This window comes from Leucopleurus acutus, assembly GCF_964270905.1.
Source record: "Leucopleurus acutus genome assembly, chromosome: 8".
NCBI classification, from domain to species: domain Eukaryota; kingdom Metazoa; phylum Chordata; class Mammalia; order Artiodactyla; family Delphinidae; genus Leucopleurus; species Leucopleurus acutus.
This window is the reverse complement of record NC_139151.1, coordinates 102999730-103021908: the sequence shown is the minus strand read 5'-3', so window position 1 is coordinate 103021908 and position 22179 is coordinate 102999730. Positions and strand designations below refer to the sequence as shown.

Below are 22179 nucleotides of genomic sequence, written 5' to 3'. Positions count from 1 at the left end.
GCACTCACTCTTTTGTTAGGTTTCTTTTGCACAACATAACGTCTATAAGATTCGTCCTGATACTGTGTGTCACAGTGGTTTGTTCTTTTGTGTTTCTGTTTTATTATATATTATCCTATCATTTATTTATTCATGCTCTTGTTGATCGGATTTGGATTGTTTCCAGTTGGGGGCTATGAACATTCTTGTACGTGTCTTTTGGTGGCCGTATGCCTAGGAGTGGCATCGCCGTGTCACACGGAAGCGTATGTTGATAGACTCGATGAGAATCTGCAAAAGCGTTCTCTTTCTTCTTTTTTTTTAAATTTATTCATTTGGTTGCGTAGGGTCTTAATTGCGGCAGGAGGGCTCCTTAGTTGTGGCATGCAAACTCTTAGTTGCGGCATGCATGTGGGATCTAGTTCCCTGACCAGGGATCGAACCCAGGGCCCCCTGCATTGGGAGTGTGAAGTCTTATCCACCACGCCACCAGGAAAGTCCCTTCTTTTTTTTCCTCCAAACCGTTTTCTAAGGTGGTTGCACCCACTGCTATTCACCCCAGCAGTGTGAGTTCTGGTGTCCCCACCTCTACCCTAGCATAGGTGGTATCAGATTTTATTTATTTAATAAAAGAGCTTTTTGTTTATTTATATAATTTATTCACTTTTGTTCCCCACCCAGGGATTGAACCCGGGCCCGCAGCAGTGAGAGCATGGAATCCTAACCATTGGAGCACCAGGGAATTCCCAGACTTCTTAGTTTCTGTCTTCTGGTGGGTGACTGGTAACTCATTTCCCTGCTGGGTGATGATGTTGGGTGCTTAATAAACGTTTGTTGAATGGATCCTTAAATGGGCTGTGGAGGGGGGGCTTTCCACTTGGCAGGGAGAGGTGGGTCTGTACTCTTCACATGAAGGTCACAGCTGCTCCCTCTTTCACACACTGGTCACACTTACACCCTGGGGCACAGCTGATGCCGGGCTGAGGCATTCAGGCTCAAGGCTCCCCAGTGGACAGACAATAAAGAATGACAATCATCTGGTTCCCAGGAAGAGCTCTGCAGATGGGGTACTGAGAGGCTGCCCCTCCCTGTGCCCAGTGGTACCCAGAGGGCAGGGCAGAGCCATCTTTTCCCATTCCCAGGAGGCACCCAGAGGCCAGGCCCCGCCAGAAGCACTGTCTCCCTGGGGCCCCTGCCCTCTGCCTCAGGAGGCCACACTCCTAACACTCGTCAAAGGCTGGGTCAGGCCCTTCCCACTGGACCATGAGGTCCTGTGGCAGAAGCTGGCTGGTCACCCAGGTTGGCTAGACCACCTTCCCCAGCCTCCCTCGGGTGGGACCCTGTGACAGGTCCAGTGGGAAAGTAAACAGAGGCAATGGGACCACTTCCAGCCCTGGCCCGGGAAAACCTCCGCAGGCTGAGACTCCCCGTTCCGCAGTGACTTTGAAAGCCATGAGTTGAGGGTGGTGGGGCCACAGGATGGAAGGAGCCTGGGCCCAGAAGTCCCTCTTGGAGAAGCACGGCCCACTGAGCAGAGAAAACCCGTTATGAACCTTACGTGGGCAAGAAATACATTTCTATTGTATTTCAACCTACACATGTTGAGTTTGTTACATTAACCCTTTACCCTAACTAATAGGTATAACTCGTACATAGAGTTTAGTACATATAACTAACACAGGTAATAACTAGGCCCCGTTTTACAGATGAGAGAACTGAGACAGAGAAGCTGAGAACTCGTTCAAGGTTAATAAGTGGAGAAGCCAGGATCTGAATCCGGGACTAATGAGGTTCTACTCATAAGCACCCTGTCAAGTCTGAGTCAACAGGCTGAGGATGCAGAGACCCAGGGCAGCGGCTCCTGGGCATCTCACTCCCACCTGCACCTCCTGGATGAAGGGAGGCTGCTCCCTGCACCTTTGCCTCCTCGCCTTCCCCAGCCATCGCCCACCCTCTCGGTGCAAAATCTCACCTTTTGGACAGATCCCAGCAACGGGCTCCCAGGGTCTCTTTGTCTCCCACCCACGTGCCTTGCATGGCTTGGCAGGCCTTCGGCTCCGTGGACCCCAGGAGCTCACCCTCCCTGGGACTGCGCCCAACTTGCTGCTGGAGAAAACCGCTTGCTCCCTCTCCGGGGCCAACAGGAAGCACCTCCCATGCACAGTCCTTGCCAGCCGGAGCTCTCTTAGTTACAAGTGACAGAAAGCCAGCTGGCTTCTAGGGAGAAAAATATTTTTATTGGCTCACGTGACTAGGAAGTCCAAGGTGTACAGGCGTCAGGGTCCAGGTTATCAGATGTTACCAGAAGATGGTGCCTCTGAGCCTCCTGGCACTGCTGTGCTGGCTCTGTGCTCAGTCAAAATCACCCTTTGGGGTGGGAAGCAGCTTTCAGCACCCACCAGGCTCCATTCCGCCAGCCTTGCTACCCCAGTGTGGCCACTGTCGTCCTCACCTGGACTCCTGAGAGGGTTCCCTGCTGCCACCAGAGCCACGGGGAAGCCAGCGGCGATCTTGTCAAAACCCTTTCCCAAGGGTCCCACCTAAAGTCCCAGGGCTCAGGTGTGTTGCCCACTGGGGTCATGACACTGCCTACGTACTCACGGCGGTCAGAGCCTGTTTGATTGGCCAGGCTGGCGGTTCCCATGCCTCAACCCCACAGAGTGCAGTCAGCTGCACACACCACAGGCTGAGTAGGGATGTTTCCCCAAAAGGAACCGGGGGCTTTCCTTTCTTACACCTAGAGCAGGAGCAGATGAGAAGCAGACAAGACCCATGTGCCCTCAGGCTCCAGCTGCCCTGGGCCCACCCAGGCTTGCCACGGTGCCTCCCACTTCACAAAGAAGTCATACGCCATCAGATAAAAACCGAATACCTCAGTCCCCCACCAAAACCTACTCAACCCCTCTCCCCAGTTAGGCTGGGGTTGGCTTCGGGCAACCCCACCTCACTCCATCAGTCCCCCCTCCCATCCCTTCAGCCCCTTCAGTCTGCATTTCTGCCATCTTAAAAAATAACCCATCTTAAAAAATAACCCCCCCGGGGCTTCCCTGGTGGTGCAGTGGTTGTGAGTCCGCCTGCCAATGCAGGGGACACGGGTTCGTGCCCCGGTCCGGGAAGATCCCGCATGCCGTGGAGCGGCTGGGCCCGTGAGCCATGGCTGCTGGGCCTGCGCGTCCCGAGCCTGTGCTCCGCAGCGGGAGAGGCCGCAATGGTGAGAGGCGCGCATACCGCAAAAAAATAAAATTAAAATAAATAAATAAACCCCAATCCGTTCCTCCGTCCTCACTCTGAGCCACTGCCCTCTCCCACCTCCCCTCCACGGTTCTGAGTGTTGCTTCCACTCACCTCCAAGTTTCTCACCTCGCTGTCCCGTCCACAACCCCCAAGCCACTGAGGCATCCGACAGCTGAGTTCTCCCTCCTCCCAGATGCCCCTGGGTGGGCACCGCAGTGGCTCCTGGGGGGCCCTTGGGCTGGCTGCTCTTCAGTCTATTTTGGTGGTCTGTCCCAGCCCTCCCCTCTCCCCGACGCTCAAGGTTCACACACCTGTCTTTAGCCCCCTACGTCCAAGCGCCCACTCCACTCCTCTCCTCAGTGGCCTCACAGGCACCCCAAACCCATCACAGCCAAACTCAAGATCTTGCTAACCCTCTTCTTCCTATTCTCCCCCAGCCCCACCCAAAGAAACCTGGGAGTCCTTGAGGATCCCCTGCCCCTGATGCAGTCAGTCATCAGCGTCCAGGATTCCCGACAGCACGCCATGCCTCCCCGCCCGCCTCACCAAGCCACTGCTCCCTGAAGACACACATCTGCCTCGCGCCCGCAGCTCCAGGGTCTGCTCAGGGTCACAGCCTGCTCGCTCACAAGCCAGCCTTCAAGGCCGCCACAACCCCACGTACCCCTGCTCCCACTGCCCCTCCCCACACGCCCTGCAAGGCAACTGGCCCAAGCTCTTGTTTACAAGACCGTTGCCGTTTCCTGTCCCGTCTGTCCCTTCGCAGCAGCCCAGAGTGACCAGAATGGTCTCCATTAGACAGACAAGAAGAGGCCACTCACAGAAGAGCAGAAACCTGCCCAGGCTCACACAGCACAATGAGACAGGTTGTCTCCCAGCATGACCGGCACCAGCTGGCTCAGGCCCTCTGCCACTCTGATCCGCCTTCCTTCCGTCAGCCCCCCGGTCCTGCTCTGGCAGAACCGTGGCCTCTGGCCCCTCCCTTCAGTCAGCTGCTGTCCAGACCACCACGGCTCCTGGCCCCAGCTCAGCGTGGGGAAGTAGGTGGATGGACGGGAAGGAGGCCACAAAGCGCTGGACACAAGCTGGGACAGACACTGGTGCTCCCTTTTATTGTTGTTTTATTAATAAATTTAAGAACAGCTCTAACTTCTCTCTCCCCCCAGAGCAACTAAAACCAACTAAAAGGGGGTGGGGCCTGGGGGGCAGAGGGCGCTAGGAGTCATAATCCTCTTCATCCTCTGCGTCAGGTGCTGAGGGGCCTGGGGGTGCTGGGGGTAGAGGCAGAGTCGAGGTGAAGGGCATGAAGGGTGTCGGGGGGCTGCAGGGCAGAAAGCAGGAAAGGAAGATCAGGCCACTCTCTGGTGCAGATTCCTGCCCACTCAGCCCCACCCGGTCCTCCACACAGGCAGCCCTGGAGCCCAGCGCCCTCTGTACCAACACGGAGCCAAGCCGAGAGAGGGGAAGGATCCAGGGCAGGTCACACAGCCTCACCCAGGGGGAGGGGACCTTCTGAGAGCACAGTATTCAGCCTTTAAGGTCTCCTCAGTTCCTCCCCTCCTATCCCTGAAATTTGCTACAACCAACAGAACCAAGTGGCCAGGGAGGCCAGGAGGGACAAGTCAGCCTTGGGGTCGGCTAGCCCTCTCTTGGTGCCACTGAACTGCTTACCTCTGAAAGTGGACAGAAGGGTGGCTGGCCTGGGGTGGGGCCTGTGGTGTCTCCTCTTCGCCGTCAGTATCTGTATCCTCAGACTCATCCTGCGAACAAGGCAGGAATGAGAAATGACCAGAAAGGCATGGGCTCATCACTGGAAAGCAGAAATAGGAGATGGACCTCCGTAGCCCCAATTTACAAGCAAACAAAGCAAAATGAAAAGGTCACAGGTGAGGTTGGGACCAGGCCTCCAGCCAGCTTGGCCTGGCCGGATGCAAGGCTGCCCTGCGGGGCAGGACAGAGGGCTGGGGCCGCACTCACCTCCTGCTCCGAGTCTGTGCCCGACAGCTTCTTGTCCTTGCCCTTGCTTCCCATCCCACCATTCTTCCGGTTGCTGCTCCCTGGCTTCCGGCCCCTTCAGGAAGGTATAGTGCATCTGCCCAGAGGTCTCTCCCCTCCTTTGCCACCCGCCAGCCACCCCCAACCCCAAGGGCCTTGGCCTTCCCCACCTGGACACTGGACCCTGGCTCCCCACCTGCGGGGACCCTTGTCCCCATCCATGTGGTTTTCTTCCCCGTCCCCCTGCATGTCAGGCACAGATGCCACCAGGTCCTTCAAGAAGTCAAATTGCTGCTCCAGCTCAATGCACTGCTTCCTGTAAGAGGTGGGGAGGGGATGGCACTCAGGTGGGGCACAGCCATCTGCACCCTCAGCAAGGGGCTCTCTGGATGTCAGGGGAATGGAGCCTGGAAAATTTCAATCCCAACCATCCCCCCCTTTGCTAGAACACTCAACCCCTCCTCCCAAGTTCAAACCCACTAGTCTTTGAGGCCTTGCTGATCTCCCAGCACCTCCTACCTCCCGCACTATCAAGGCACAGCCTCTCCTAAGCGTGTGAACTTCTGGAAGAGGACCCCAACCGGGCCCTCCCAGAGCAGAGCCACTCACAGGTGGGACGTGGTCATGGTCTTGGCGTTTCGGGACTGGGTCACTTGGCAGGCCTTCTTCAACAGTGACTCCAGGAAAAGCTCGAGCGCCCGAGCTCAGGGGGGTCAAGGAGAACGCCCGGTGGTGTACCAGCCCACACAAAGCGACCCCGGGCTGCCGGCCTCCCCCACCTCCCTCAATCCGACCAGCCCCCAACAGGATACAGATGATGACAGGCACAGCCGCCGCCACCTTCCCAATCTCTTCATCCGTCTGCATGATCTTCTTGATCCGTGCCTGGGGAGGGGGTAGAGAGCTCGGACCCCGTCGCCTCCGTCCCGGAAGGGGTGCTTAAGTGGGGGGAGAGAAAGGGAGCATCCCAGGAGAAAGGGGGCGGGGGGCACCGACGCTGAGAGGGCACGGAAGGGGGCGGGGCGTCCGGGCCCCCGAACATCGCGATGCGCCCTACTCCCTAGCCGGGCCTGGGCCGGAGCCTCCCGAGAGCCCGGCCCGCTCCTCCGGGGCCTGGCCACGTGCTCACCGGCGGGAACCGCGCGTTATACTTCTTCTTCTTGCTCGGCATCTCGGGGCCTCTCTCGCCGCGCCGGGCCCAGCGCCGCCGCCCGCAGCCTCCCGGCCCACGGGCCTGCTCGTCGCCCGCCCGCCGCGGTTCCCCCGGGTCCTGGTGCCGCCCGCTCCGCCCCCGCCGCTGCCCACAGGGTCCTAGCGCCGCCGGTCACGACACCGCCGCAGGGCCCGAGCGCCCTCGTCTTAGAGCCTCCCAGGCGGTGCGCGTCTGTCGCGGACTGGACCGCCACTCCCGCTCGCCCCCAAGGCCAGAAGAGAGAGCGTTAGCCCCGCCCCCCGCAGGCCCGCCCCTCCTCGCGTTCCCTGACTGCCCCGCCCCTACTGCCCCGCCCCTACTGCCCCCGCCCCCTACTGCCCCGCCCCTTCCCCCGGCCCCTCCCTGTGCTGCGCTTGTCTATAAAGTTGTTGTTGAAGCGGCGGGGCGCTAAGATGGCGGCGGCGGCGGCGGCAGCCGTGGCGGGGGCGGGGCGCGGCGGCGGCGGCGCAGATCCCAGGCAGGAGCGGAGCCGGGCCCGGGGCTGGGCCGGCGCCGAGCGCAGCGAAGGCCGGAGGTGACCCCGGGCGGCGGGAAGGGGTAGGGCGGGGCGGAGCGGGGGCGCAGCTAGGGCCGTGGGCGCTAATGGCGGCGGGCGCGGCGGGGCGGGAGGCTGGCCCTCCTGCAGGTTCTATCGACCGTGGGTTCGAGTCCGGACACCGCCCCGTTGGCCTCGGATCGGTCACTGCCGTCTCTGGCCTCAGTGTCCTCGTCGTTAAATGGGCTGGATAACGCCCACCTGGAGGCCTGGCGCCATGGGGCCTGCCGCGGTGCTGCGCGAACGTGTGCTTTGCCTCCCTCCATTAACTCCCGGCGCCCGGGAAAGCTGCCATCCTCTGGCAGGGCCGGGAGGTTCCCACGCCTGAATTCACATTTCGGCCCTGTCACTCACTGCAGGTGTGACCTTGGGTGAGTCCAGTCTCTCTGAGTTTCGGTTTCCTCGTCTGTAGGTCAGGGAGAGTAGTAATAACATTAACAATAGCTACACAGCTTTTGTTCCACTTCAGGCATTTAATTCTCTACAGCTGTTTGAGACAGGAACAGTTGTTATCCATTGTAAAGATGAGGCAACTGAGGCACAGCGACATTAAGTTTTGCCCAAGGCCACACAGTTAATTCAGTGTCTGGCACCCACTAGGGCCCAGCAAGTTGGGTCTGTCGTGGACCTGCCCTAACTCAGTTCCCTACGGCAGGATGGAACCAGGTGAGGAGCTGGAGGACGAGGACTCTCCAGGTGGTCGTGAAGATGGCTTCACTGCTGAGCACCTGGCTGCAGAGGCCATGGCAGCTGACATGGACCCCTGGCTGGTGTTTGACGCCCGCACTACACCTGCCACAGAGCTGGATGCCTGGTTGGCCAAGTACCCACCATCCCAAGTTACCCGCTACGGGGACCCTGGCTCGCCCAACTCTGAGCCCGTGGGCTGGATTGCAGCATACGGGCAGGGCTATGTCCCCAACTCGGGTGATGTGCAGGGCCTGCAGGTAGCCTGGGAGGCTCTGCAGACCAGCGGGCGGCCCATCACGCCAGGTACCCTGCGCCAGTTGGCCATCACCCACCAGGTGCTCTCTGGCAAATGGCTGATACACCTGGCACCTGGCTTCAAGCTGGACCACGCCTGGGCTGGCATTGCTCGAGCCGTGGTCGAGGGCCGGCTTCAGGTGGCCAAGGTGAGCCCACGGGCCAAGGAGGGTGGGAGGCAGGTCATCTGTGTTTATACAGATGACTTCACGGACCGCTTGGGTGTACTGGAAGCAGATGCAGCCATCCGTGCAGCAGGCGTTAAGTGTCTGCTCACCTACAAACCTGACGTCTACACCTACCTGGGTATCTACCGGGCCAACCGCTGGCACCTCTGCCCCACTCTCTATGAGAGCCGTTTCCAGCTTGGGGGCAGCACCCGTGGTTCCCGTGTGCTGGACCGTGCCAACAATGTGGAACTGACCTAGTGGGGCCAAATGGGGGAGACCACCCTCTGCCGCCCCTGCTAGGGATGGATCCTCCTGTCTGTCTTCCCCCTCCTTGTCCCAAGGAGGCTGAGCGTCCCCAGCTCTGAGGACTGGGTCACTCGGGAACTGCCTGCATCTACGAACCCTTTGAACTTCTGTCCTGTGTTCAGGGCTGACTCAAGTCCCCACTGGCTGGAGGCTCTGGCTCCCCGAGTGCCAGACCTTCAGCCTCTCTATTCGCTGCTGCGCCCCTTGGTCACCCAGGACTACAGGCTGGGCGCGGACACCAGCAGGAGAGCCTTCCTTGGCCACACCCTCAGTTTTGGCTGTACCTCCCCCTCCTCCTGCATCCTCCCCTTCTCTTCCTCCCTCACAGGAGAGAAAACCTAGTGCTTCCAGTCCCTCTCCTTGGGGCCTTCACAGTCCAGCGGGCAGAGGCCCTGCAGGCCTGAGCATGCCATTTTGTTGGGGGTGGGTGGGTGATTGTTCCACTCAGCTCCTGGCAGAGACAGGGGCTGCCAGGGCCATGGATACGGGGCCTGCCCCTCCCTGCCATCTCATAGCCCACACCACCTTCCTCCTTTCTTCAGCTACCTTGTCACATGCCTGCTCCTGGCATTTCAATAAAACCCAGCTTGGGTCTGTGTCTTGAGTGTTTTTGAAGACACTGTGTTGGTGGTTACCTGCTTTGGTTGCTGGAAAGAGGCAGGGCCAGGAGAGACTGCCCCTCTGTTCTGACTGGGCCCCCCCAACTGCCTCCAGTAGTAAGATATGCCTCACAGCCAAGGCTGGAGCCTCTCTGAGAGCCTCTGCAAAGCCGGCCCTGTTTCCCCTCCATCCCAAGAATCAATCAGTTTCTCAGTGACTTCCCATAAATTCAAAGATTTGGCCCAGCAAAGTCTGAGGGGCTACTGCTAGCTCAGAGGGTATATTTGTGCCCACTAGAGAAAGGTACCTCCTTGGTCCTGGCAGTTCTAGGCCAGGGCACATGGTCTGGTGAACAGAGGATGGGTTGGGTTTCAGCCGCCTAGGCTGGATATCCTTGTGCAGTGAACAACCTGCACAACCTCAGGGAGCCTTGGAAGTCCTTCCATTTCTACTCACCTCTCCCGCCTCCCTGACCATCACAGAGGCCACCGGACTGTTTGCACATCACTTCCATATGGATTATTTAATTCTCGCAACCTAACAGGAGAAGATTTGGGCCCAATTTATGGTCAAGAAAATTGAGGCCAAGAGGGGAGAGAGATGATCCCTCAGGGTCATGCAGTGAGTTGGGCAGAGTTGAGACTTGCACCCCAGTTCTCCTCAGGCAGAGTGGCGTCCCTGGCCTCACCTGCAGTTAGCTTTTTGCAACCCAGCAGGCACATTCACTCAACATGACCTCCCTGGGCCATACCGCTCAGCTGAGGCTGCTATAGCTTCTGGGAGGGCCCTGGGCTTGGCTGGCGGCTCCTGGCAGGGAGCCCCTTGGGACTCTGCTCTCGTGCCGTGCTGGAGCTGACTCAGCCTCCAGCAGCCTCATCAAATTGGAATTTGGAGCAGGGGAGCGGAGATGCCACCAGGCTGACTGGGTGGAAGTAGGTGAGTCATAAGATGCTGGCTCGGCCCCCTCCCCAGCCTCCTCCGCACCCGGGGCTGAGTCCCCTTCAGCCCAGCTCTGGGAAGTTCCTAGGGTTGGGTGGTCTCCAGGTCAAAGCCTGGTGCCCCTCAGACTGTCAGTGCCTTGCACTTACCCAAATGGGGCCAAGGCTTGGGAGGATCATGGCCAGGCCCTTGTGGGTCCCACAAAGATGCCCAAGTGGTGTCAACACCACCTGGTTCTTCTTCCATAAGTAGCCATTTCACACACTTAGCGCCTGTCCTCCATCGTCATGGCCCTGCTTTAGCCCCTTCCTCACTCTCTCTCCCAAACCATTACAACTTGCCTCTTCTGCCCCAATCCCCCTCCCTCCCCCCACTGCCAGCTGTCCTGCAGAGCGGCCTGTGTCCATCTGCTACTCAAAGCCCTTCTGTGGCTCCCCACAGCCTGCAACTTAGAGTCCACTCTCCTGAGCCCGTTATGGCCTAGCCCCCGCCCCCAGCTGCCCAGCTTCCCTCAGGCGTCCCTTTCTGCCCGTGCTCACCCCCGCCCCCCAGCCCGGAGCCAACTGGCTCTCCCTTCACCCCTGGCACGCAGCCCTGGGCCTCAGGCTCTTCCTTCTGCTTGAACACCTGCCTTGCAGTGAGGATCGAGGGGTTACTTAATGTAACCACTGGATTAATGTCTCTCTCCCGCTGCTGGCCCCTAAGCCATGTGCCCAGACTATGCTCAGTGAAGGCAGAACAATGCCTAAATCTCAGCCCTGTCCCCAGAGGGCCTAGCACAGTTTGTGGCCAGAGCAACCTTTTCATAAATTATTGAATGAATGAATGAGTGACTCAAGTCCATCCCCTGCCACTGCCTGCAGCCTCATCTCCTCCACTCCCTGTTTCACTGCTTCTGGGTCCAGAACCATGAGCTGCCTGTGTTTTTCCTGCACACCCGCTGGCCTCCTCACTTTTGTGCCTATTCTCATGCTGTTGCCTCTGCCTGGTATATCTGACCCTCACCCGCTTCCCTGTCTGACTCCAGATCTCAGATGCACATGCTCAGGTGTCATCCACTCAGGGGTTCCCCCTCCCCCAGCCATGCACACCCCAGGCTCCCGTAACGCACACGCACCTGTGGCTCTCATCTGTGCATCCGAGGCCCCTCAAGGACAGTGGCTGCGCTTTATCCCCCAGCGTGTCCTCAGCATCCAGCATAGTACCTGGCTTAGCATAAGTGCCGAATAAACATGATTGAATAACTGAGTGACTGAATGAAAGTTGCCCTCTGTCTCTGGGCCTCAGTTTCCTCATTCCATTCATAACAAGAGCAAGGCACTGTGCTAAGTGTGTACCTACGTTATCTAAGCCTCACCCAGCTCTACTATTATTGCCATTTTGCAGAAGAGGAAACTGAAGCCCAGAGTGGTTCAGTAATTGGTTCAAGGTTACAGAGTTCAATATTTGAATCCCGGTCTTTCAGCTCCACAGCACCCAGTGCACTGTTGAGCCCCCACTATGTGAAAGTGCTGTGGGGAGGGGGGCTGCCGAGGTAACTGAGATCCAGCAAGGACTTAGGATCTGATTTATAAAGCACACAGGTTCGGCCCTCAGAACCACCTGAGAGAGAGGCTGGGCCAAGACTAAGATTCCCATTTTGCTGTTGGAGAAACTGAGGCCCAGAGAGTAGAGTGACTAAGCCTACTGAGCAGGAAGGATCTCCCGGGCCTACAGCGGGGACTGCTCCCCTGCCAGGGCAAGAGCTCCCAAGACACACCCACTCAGGCTGGCAGGGAATTGTGTCCTGTTTGTCTGGCCCGTTCCCATACAGGCATCAGGGAGCAGCCCTGACCCGGGTTAGGCCAGGCTGGATAAATTTGGACAAGCCGCTGTGCTCTGCTCCCTTTTATAAAACCACAGAAGGATGACTGAGCCAGGAAAAGGAGGACACCTGCACTGCATCTACTCCCGCTCGCATGCACCGCGAACCCCAGCCCCCAGGCAGGAGGCTCCAGAGGGGCTAGCCTGTGAATGGGGAGAATCTCTACCCACCTCCTGATTCCGGCTAGGGCGAGGGGCTGAATTGGGGAGGACAGGAAACAGCTGAGTCGGGAGAAAGCTTCAGCCAGAGCTTTGGCGAGGTTTGGGGGATTTTCCCAGCAACTGCACCCCACTCCCGCCCACTGGGAGGGGCCCTGGCAGAGACCAGGCTTGGGTCACACAGCTGATTCATCTGAGGAGGGAAACTCCCCGTTTCTCTGACGCGCATCCCCCAGGTGCTGAGGAGTAACCTGAGGGCACCTAGCCCAGAAACCTACCTTTCCTTGATTACTGGCCTCCTAGTAGGGCTTGAAAACCCCCCAGGCTGGACAGAGGGACAGCGTTGGGCAGGGTGGCAGGGCATCGGGGCAGCTTCCTAGGGAATAGAGGCAGAGACTGGAACCAGAGCGACAGCTGGACAAGGGGCACCTCAGGCATTTCCCCCCCTTACCCATTTTTCAGATGAGAAAACTGAGGTTCAGATAGCAAGAACAAACACACATGCAGACCTGCTCTGTTCCAGACACTACTCTAAGCAGTTTGTACGCATTCACCCCTTTTGGTCCTCACAGCCTTCATTTTACTGAGGAGTAAACTGAGCAGAAAGGGGGTAAGTAAAGGCCACAGTCAAGGCTGGAAATGCTCCGGAGGCTCTCCACAACGCCCGAGCGCTGTGCACACCCCTACGGCAGGGTGCTCCTCCCTCTCCCTGAGCACCTCTGGCCCCAGGGGCCAGAGACCTCCCTGGGGTGAAGTCTGAAGTGGTCTCTGGGGACCCTTTATCCTCACGTCCCAACTCAGGCCCCTGGGAACCCTAGAGGACAGGCAGGTCACCCACGGGACCCTGGCTCCTCCGAGGCTAAAGGGAGAAAGCTGGCTCCTGCAGAAAAAAAATCAGCCAAACCCACAGAGGGCAGGAGAGGGCAGCGAGGCGTTCCCGCCAAAATCTTCCTCTGGAGGGTTTTGACTCCTTTCCAAAGACCAATCCTTTCCCGCCCCCCATCCCTGCGTCAGAGCCTCCCTTTCCTGTCTGCCTGCCCCCGGCCCTGACACCACACACACTCATGCCCGCACACACAGGCACACACGTGCACACCGAGAGTCCAGCCTCCAGGCCACTGCTCCTCAGCAGGCCGGCCCTGCGCCCTCTGTCCTGGGCCAGGGGCCCGCTGGCTACTCGAGGGGAGCTGAGGGTGTGGCTCTGTGGAGTGTAGCCCAGGGCCCCACGCAGACAACTCTGCCCATCTGGCTCCCACTCACAAGCGGATGACTCACCCCCTTGTCCCCCATGACTCAGTTTACACGGGTGCCCAGAGGTCCTCCCAGCGAGGGTGGGGCGGTTTATTAGCCCAGCCCAGGCCCACCAGCCTTTCATCCCTGGATGAGAGTTTCATCCCCCTCCTGGCCCACAGCCAGAGCTGGCACCCGGAGCCTGGAGCCTGGAGGTGGCGGGAAGCCTCAGGCCTGGGAGGGTAGGAGAGTCCAAGAACTGAGTGACAGTCCCCAACTTCCCTGGGCCTGGGTCTGCAGGGAACAGCAGCTACTCTAAGAAATAAGAGGCCAGGCTGAGCGGGCAGAGCGCCATCACGGGCACCAACAGCAGAGCCCTCGATGTCCTGCATTCAGAGGAAATGGTCCACGTGGCACAAAACATAACAGCAAGAAAACCCTCACTAACGTGTATTGATCGCTTACTGTACCAGTCCTGTGCTAAGTGCCATCCACACCTTGCCTCATGTACTGAAGAGCGCGTACAATCATTATGATCTCCGTCTTAAAAGTGAGGAAACAAGCATAAAGAAGAGAATGACCCAGGTCACACAGCCAGGACTCAAACCCAGGCCATCCAACTCCAGAGCTCACGTTGCTATCCCTCCTGCCTCCCTGAGCCGCGCTGGTTGGAAGAGGGATGACGGCCCAGTCTGCCCTGCCCCTTCCCCCAGCGCACCTCTGCGGAAACCTCTGGTTTTAGGGATCACTGTATGTAAACCACTAATCTGCAAGAAGGAAAAACTGAGGCTCCCAGAGGGAAAAAGACTGGCCTGAGGTCCCATAACAAATCAGAGGTGCAGCCAGAGCTGGGACCATGTAGTTAACACTCTCCCCAGTGCCCTGGGATGGAGAGGTCTGCCCCCGCACAGACTCCCTGTAACCCTTTAGCCCAGCTCCTTTCCCTCTCTGGAGCCTCATGTGCTCCTCTGCATCATGGGGACAGGACTGCCTTCACAGCAGGGTGGCATGAGGCTCAAAGGACAGCAGAGGGACCAGTGCTCAGTGGCATCTGGGGAATGAGGAGGGTGATACCTAGGCCCTGGAAGCAGCAGCCCAGCCCCTTCTCATCCCACCCCGTTCCTCGGCCCGGGCCCCACCAAATGGCTTCCTCCACCCCATGGGCCAGAAGACCTTCCCATAAGGGACTCCAGCCCTCTCCTCCCCAGACTCCAGCCTCAGTAAAGTGAGCATAGGTCCCTTCCCCGTTCAAACAGCACTCAGGGGTCCTCTTGTCCTCTAGCCCAAGTCAAGCCCCTCACACGGGACTAAGGGCCCTGGCTTAGGCCTCACTCAGCCCACCCTTCCCATCATGGTCCCAATACACATTCTACTACATGCCCTAGACAACAGGGAGCCAGGCCTCGCCTCTCCCAACCCCCGGGCCTTTGTAAAGCCTACTGACTCCAAATCCAGAAATATCTCCTCCATCTTCAGATACCCCTCAACCAGGAAACCTGCTGCCCCTACCCTCACAATAGGAAAGCATCCTTCCTTCCTGGGCGCTCCTGTAATTCCCCCGGCGCTCTCCAGCTCCTGGCCCCAGCACTCTCTACCTTCCACCAGGGATGTTTTCCTCAGCAGCTGATCCCTTTTTTGGGCTGTAAACACCTTGGGGCCAGGACCAAGTCTGCTTCCCTACCTCCCCGACTGCTGGTTCCATTCGACTTTAACTCTGTTAATTCAGGAGAATGGATAAACTTGTCCATCATGCAACGGGACCAGACTCAGAAATCAAAAGAAGTGAATTACTGCTACCCACAACCTGGATGAATCTCACAGACATAATGGTGAGAAACGGAAACCAGACACAAAAGAGTACACACTGTATGATTCCACTGATGTGAAAATCTAGAAGAGACAAAACTGATCTATGGTGATAGAACCGAGATAAGTGACTTTCTGGGTTAGGGAGGATTGACTGCAAAGGGGCAGGAGAAAATTTGCTGGTGGATGGAAATATTCTATATCGTGACTGGAATGTGCTTACATGAGTGAATACAAATGGTCAGACATAAGACCAGCACATTTTTTAAAATGTAAATTTTACTGAATGTAAAATATACCTCAACGAAGTAGATTTTTGTTTGATGGGGCAGGTCTACATATACTCAGTGGAAGGATTTCCAAGATATAAGAAAACAAAAAAGCAAGGAGCAAAACAGGGTGTAGAGCAGGCTAACTTCTGGGTAAAAAGATAGGCAAGAGACTGAATACAATAGAGAGGGAGGCTTTTCACTGTACACCTTTGGGTAGCTTCTGGATCTTGAAGCATGTAAATGTATTACCTAGTTGAAAAACAAATGCAATGAAAAATTTTAAAACATAAGTAAAAAATAAAAATCATGTTTTAAAATGATTTTTTCTCTTACACGCACTATATATATATATAGTGTTTTGTGTTTGTCTCCCCCAAACAGAAAATCTTTAAAAATTATTCTGAGCAGGTTAAAAAAAAATGTAATACCCTGCATAGTGCTATGGGACTCTATTACATGAGGGATTTAACCTAGGTTAAGGACTCATGGGACTTACCTGGTGGCGCAGTGGTTAAGAATCCGCCTGCCAATGCAGGGGACACGGGTTCGAGCCCTGGTCCAGGAAGATCCCACATGCCGCGGAGTAGCTGAGCCCGTGTGCCACAACTGCTGAGCCTGCACTCTGCAGCCTGCAAGCCACAACTACTGAAGCCCGTGCACCGAGACACCGTGCTCCACAATGAGAAGCCCGCCCACCACAATGAAGAGAAGCCCCCACTCGTCGCAACTAGAGAAATCCCGAGTGCAGCAACGAAGACCCAATGCAGCCAAAAATAAATAAATATATAAAAATTAAAAAAAAAAAAAAAAAGGACTCATGAGGACTTCCCTGGTGGTCCAGTGGTTAAGAATCAAACTTCCAATTCAGGGGACGCGGGTTCAGTCCCTGGTCGGGGAACTAAGATACCACATGCCGTGGGGCAACTAAGCCCAAGTGTTGCAACTACTGAGCCTGCACGCAACAACTAGAGAGAAGCCCGCGTGCCACAAAGAAGAGCCCGCATGCCACAAAGAAAGAGCCCACATGCCACAACTAAGACCAAATGCAGCCAATAAATAAATAAATAAATAAAGGACTCATGGACTCATGGAAGGCCTCCTGAGGAAGTGATGGGGAAACTGAGACCTGCAAGATGAGAGTTGCCCAGGCAAGGGGATGAGGGAGGGCATTGTGGGCAGAGAGAATAGCCTCTGCAAAGGTGAGAAGCTTGGTCCAGTAGTAAGCCTGGTGCAGAGAGAGTAACTGGGTGCTGCTGAGGGAGGACCCTGGGCAGGTGGCCCACACCTGGAAGGGCCTGGGATGCCATGTTAAGGATTCTGGCTGTTTTCAAAGGACAGACCAGTAAGGCAGTGAGGAGCTCAGGCTCCGGAGACTGACTGCTTAGGTTCAAATCCTGGCTCCACAATTTCCTTGCTGTGTGGCTTTCAGCTAGTTGATTAATTTCTCTATGCCTCCATTCCCTAATCTGTAAAATGGGTATAATATTATTATCTGTCTCTACAGGGTTGTTGTGAGGATTAATGAATTACTTTGAACAGTGCCTGGTTCATAAGAGCTACATGAGCGTGAGCCACTAGTGTGACCCTTTTGGCCCTCCAAGTCCCCCAATCAACAGACAACCAAAAAGAACACAGAGTGTATCAAGCATCCTGACCCCACCCCTTCCCAAACCTCAGACCCTCCTGTGTAGCAATCTGAAGCGTGGTGGCTCGGAAGGGTCCAAGTTTGAGGGTGAAATGGTCAGAATTGTAAGAGATTTTTCTGTAAACATTGTCAGGATTTTAAAAATTCCTCAGGCTGCTTGTGGGAAGTGGAGGGGAGGGAGCAAGCTGGAGGCTGTGGAGAGTGTCCAGAACAGATGGAGGGGACTAGGACCAAGGGAAAAAAATCTTTTTGTTGAAATGAACTGAAATGTCACCTCCAGATGTGGGGAGACTGGAATTCTGACCCACTGCTGGTGGGTTGGAGAACTGTTGGAGAGAATCAAAGCCAAATTTATAGGTACCCTATGACCCACAAATCCACCCCGGGCACATATCCAAGAGAAGTGAGTGCAATTGGCCACCGAAGGACATATCAAGAATGCTCACGAGGGAATTCCCTGGCAGTCCAGTGGTCAGGACTCCGTGCTTCCACTGCAGGAGGCACAGGTTCGATCCCTGGTTGGGGAACTAAGATCCTGCAAGTCACGCGCAGCACAGCCAAAAAAAAATGTTCACAGCAGCCTTATTCAGAAGAGCCCCAAACTTGGAGAGCCCCCAATATCATCATCAGAAGAATGTAGAGAGTGATTATGGGATATTTGTGCAATGAAATGCTACACAGTAATGGGAAAGACCAAGCTACTGCTTTACCCAACAATGTAGACGAATCCCTCAGACATGCTGTGTAAAAGAAGCCAGACCCCGGACTTCCCTGGTGGTCCAGTGGTTAAGGCTCCGTGCTTCCAATGCAGGGGGCGCGCAGGTTCGATCCCTGGTCAGGGAACCAGAATCCCACATTCCGCATGGTGCGGCCAAAAAAAAAAAAAAGAAACCAGACCCAAGAGAGTACATGCTGTATGTTTCCATTTACATGAAGTTCAAGAACAGGCAAAACTGATCTATGACTCTAGAAGTCAGAATAGTGGTTACCTATAGATGGGGGATGGTGAGTGGGAGGAGGCACAAAGAGGTTCTGGGCTGTTGGAAATACCCTACACCTTGATCAGGGTGGTAGCTACATGCGTTTACATACATGTAAAAAAATCACTGACCTGAACATGTTGGATGAGTGCACTTTACTGTAGTTATGTTAAACTTCAATTTCATCAACAACCTAAATATAAGAATCAAAATTATAAAACTATTAGAAGAAAACATAGGGGTGAATGTTCATGACCTCAAATTTGGCAATGGATTCTTCAATTGGACACTGGGAGCGTGAGCAACAGAAGGAAAAATAGATGAACTGAACTTCAAAAAAATTATAAAAACTTTTGGGCATCAAAGGACTTTATGAAGAATGTGAAAAGACCACCTACAGAATGTTAGAAAACATTTGCAAATCATATATCTGATAAGCATTTGGTAGCCAGAATATGTAAGGAACTCATATAATTCAGCAACAACAAAAAGAAAGCAACCTAATTAAAAATGGGCAAAGGACTTAAATACACATTTGTCCAAAAAATATATACAAATGGCCAACAAGCATATGAAAAGATGTTCGTTGGTCATTAAGGAACATGATTGGTTATTAAGGAAATGCAAATCAAGAAATCAAGACACAATGAATAGAGAACAAACGTATGGACACCAAGGGGGGAAAGCGGCGGGGGGCGGGGGGGTAGGGGGTGGCGTGATGAACTGGGAGATTGGGATTGACATATATACACTAATATGTGTAAAATGGATAACTAATAAGAACCTGCTGTATAAAAAAATAAATAAAAGAAAAAGAGACACAATCACTTCACACCCTCTAGGATGTATTTTAAAAACAGAAAATAATAAGTGTTGGCAAGGATGTAGAGAAATTAGAACCCTCAGGCACTGCTGGTAGGAATGTAAAAGGGTACAACCACTGTGTAAAACAGTCTGGCAGTTCTCACAAGATTACACAGAGAGTTACCATATGACCCAGCAATTCCACTGTTAGGTATATGCCCAAGATAAATGGAAACACATGTTCACACAAAAGCTTGTACACAATGTCCACAGAAGCATTATTCATAATAGCCAAAAAGTAGAAACAACCCAACGTCCATCAACTGATGAATAAATAAATTGTGGTATAGCCATACAATTGAATATTATTCAGCCATAAAAAGGAATGAGGTGTTGCTACTTGCTACAACACTGATCAGCCTGGAAAACATTATGTTAAGTGAAAGAAGCCAGACACAAAAGGTCACAAATTGTACAATAAATTTTCCATTTATATGAAATGTCCATATGAGGCAAATCTGTAGAAACAGAAAGCAGATTAGTGGATACCAGGGGATGGGAGGAGGGGCTAATTGGGAGTCATTACTTAATGGATATGGAGTGTTTTTCTGGGATAATTTAAAAGTTTTAAAACTAGAGAGAAGTGGTGGTTGCACAACCTCGTGAATGCACAAAATCCCATTGAACTGTACACTTTAAAATGGCTAGGAAGGAACTTCCCTGTTGGCGCAGTGATTAAGAATCCACCTCCCAATGCAGGGACACGAATTCGATCCCTGGTCCGGGAAGACCTCACATGCCGCGGAGCAACTAAGCCCGTGCGCTGCAACTACTGAGCCTGCGCTCTAGAGCCCGCGAGTTACAACTACTGAAGCCCACACGCCTAGAGCCCGTGCTCCGCAACAAGAGAAGCCACCGCAATGAAAAGTGTGCATACTGCAACGAAGAATAGCCCCAGCTCGCCATAACTAGGGAAAGCCCATGTGCAGGAAGGAAGACCCAACGCAGCCAAAAATAAAAATCAATTAATTAATTAAAAGACTTTAACAAAACATTAATTAAAAATGGCTAATTGTATGTTATAGGAATTTCACCTCAATTTTAAAACTAAATAAACTTCAATGTAGAAAGTGAACGGAAACTGGAAAACATAAACATCACCTACAATGCCCTGGGAGCATTGACAGAACCTACTGGGCGCAAGGCACACTCATCCACCACCTCCTTTCACCTCATTGCAGCCGCAGGAGGTGGAGATTGTCAGGGGCTCAGAGAGGGAAAGTGATTGAGCCAGTCTCACACAGCTGCCAAGGGACAATGCCTGGATCTTTCAGACCTCCCAGCCCCCAGACTCCTGAAACCACTGTGGCCCCCTGGGATTCTCACCAGGCCTCCCTGGGTGGGAGCCGGTGAGGTCAGGGGCCAGGAACGTTACTGCAGCCACGAGGCGGGCGTTAGTGACTGAGGAGCTTGGAATGTGCTGCCTCTGAAAGGACCTCCTTGTGGCTCCACTGACGGTTAGAGCAGGAAGGGACTTTCAGAGTCACGTAATCACACACACACACACACACACTCACACACACACACACACACACACGAAACCTGAGCCCCTGCTCAGTCACTGTCCCAGGCTGCTTGGGGAGTGGGGGTAGGGTGGTGTTTCTGGAGCCGGCAGACGAATGCAGTCAAGGCTGACCGGTGTTAAGCCTCGCATGTGCCACAACCTGGCTGCCTGTGTCACTCCGACCTGTCCTGCTTGGACTTAGCCAAGGAATTCAGATATCAGTTAGTGTGTGTGCATGTGCATGAGTACCTTAGCATGTGATCAGAGCCCCCAGAGCTCCCAGCCCTGGGGCTTTTTATTAACACGTAATTATTTTTGCTATTTGTCAAATTTTTACTATATGCTGTATGAAGCATGTGACATCATTTTATATCTATTCTCCGACAACCTTGAGACGTTATCACTATATAGTTATCGTTATGTCTTCATTTTACAGATGAGGCTCTGAGAGACTGTATGCCTCATCCAGAGCACACAGCTGGCGAGCAGCCTAACCAGAATTCGAATTCAGACCTCAGGCTTGTCTGATTCCAGCATATCTGTTCTTTTCCGTGAATCACACTGCCTCAAAAAATCTCTCTCTCTTCTCTCTCTCTCTCTCTCTCATGCACGCACATGCACACACACACGTGCACACACACACACACACACACCCATATATTTCTCATTCTGGTAAACTGCTGGTGGTTCCTTTTCTTTTTAGAGAATGACAAGCATTGAGTAGAATAAGGGCAAGGGAGAGGCACCAGGCTGGTAACCACCTTCTGAGTGCACATCACTTTACGGCCTACAAAGCACTTTCACATTTGTGATCTCATCTGATCCCACAGCAACCCCATGAGGTCAGCAGGAGGCTCAATTATTCCCATTGGGAGTGGGACTCAGCAGGAAGGTGACCCGCCCAGGGTAACAGAGACAGAAAATGGTGGTACTGAGACTGGAAGCCCAGGGCCAAGCTGGCCTCTTGGCTCTAAGTCCTGAATGTGTCAACTGACCCTGACGTCTGTCCCCAAGGAAGGCAGCCCAGGTCCCCACCTTCCTGAAATCTTCCCTCCCTGAGGACAAAACTGGAGCTGATCAAAAGGAGGTACCAATGGAGGGCCTCCCTAGTGGCACAGTGGTTAAGAATCTGCCTGTCAATGCAAGGGACACAGGTTCGAGCCCTGGTCCGGGAAGATCCCACATGGCGCGGAGCAACTAAGCCCGTGCGCCACAACTACTGAGCCTGAGCTCTAGAGCCCGCAAGTCACAACTACTGAGCCCACATGCCACAACTACTGAAGCCTGCGCGCCTAGAGCCCGTGCTCTGCAACAAGAGAAGTCACGACAACGAGAAACCTGCACACTGCAACAAAGAGTAGCCCCCGCTCACTGCAACTAGAGAAAGGCCGCGCACAGTAACAAAGACCCAACACAGCCAAAAATAAATAAATAAATAAACAATTTTTTAAAAAGGAGGTACCAGTGGAAAGCAGGAGAGCCCAACTCTCTCTCTGTATAGTTGTGTGACACTGGCAGCTCCTTGTTCTCTCCAGGCCTCAGTTTCTTCATCTGTAGAATGGGAAGAGGCAAAGAAGAAGTTTCAGGTGGTTCTCTCAGCACTGATATTGTGCATGTGTGAAAACATGTCTGTCTGTGAGGGCTTTGAAAACCCTTGCCTGAGCCCGGGCTTGGAGCTCCCACAGCCCTGATTTGGCAACCTGCTTCAGCCACTGGCTTAGTGATCTTAGGCACCTCATTTCAACATCTCTCAGCCTCAGTTTCCCCATCTGTAAAATGGGGATGATAACGACACCTACCTCCCATGGTTGTTGGTCTTTGGTTGTTGACATTTGGTCCTGGCCTCACATTCACACAGACTTTTGACATAATCCCCAAACAAGGGTGGTGACTATGCAGTC

The 22179-nt window shown here is 54.3% G+C and overlaps 2 protein-coding genes across 2 annotated transcripts; one reads left to right on the top strand and one right to left on the bottom strand.

Moving 5' to 3' along the window:
- Positions 1-4323: 4323 nt before the first annotated feature.
- DRAP1 (DR1 associated protein 1) lies at positions 4324-6591 on the bottom strand. Its single transcript, XM_082845841.1, has 7 exons — positions 6338-6591; positions 6021-6093; positions 5818-5911; positions 5405-5524; positions 5191-5284; positions 4885-4973; positions 4324-4534 (listed from the first exon to the last, which is right to left on the bottom strand). Exons 1-7 carry the CDS (start codon positions 6377-6379, stop codon positions 4429-4431), a joined length of 618 nt encoding a protein of 205 aa, XP_082701967.1. The 5' UTR covers positions 6380-6591; the 3' UTR covers positions 4324-4428.
- Positions 6592-6813: 222 nt separating this feature from the next.
- Positions 6814-8996, top strand: LOC309965589 (UPF0696 protein C11orf68; the record flags this gene model as incomplete). Its single annotated transcript, XM_082845142.1, has 2 exons — positions 6814-6935; positions 7612-8996. The coding sequence occupies 2 exons, from the start codon at positions 6814-6816 to the stop codon at positions 8366-8368; spliced, it is 879 nt and encodes a 292-aa protein (XP_082701268.1). The 3' UTR covers positions 8369-8996.
- Between the last annotated feature and the right edge of the window lie 13183 nt (positions 8997-22179).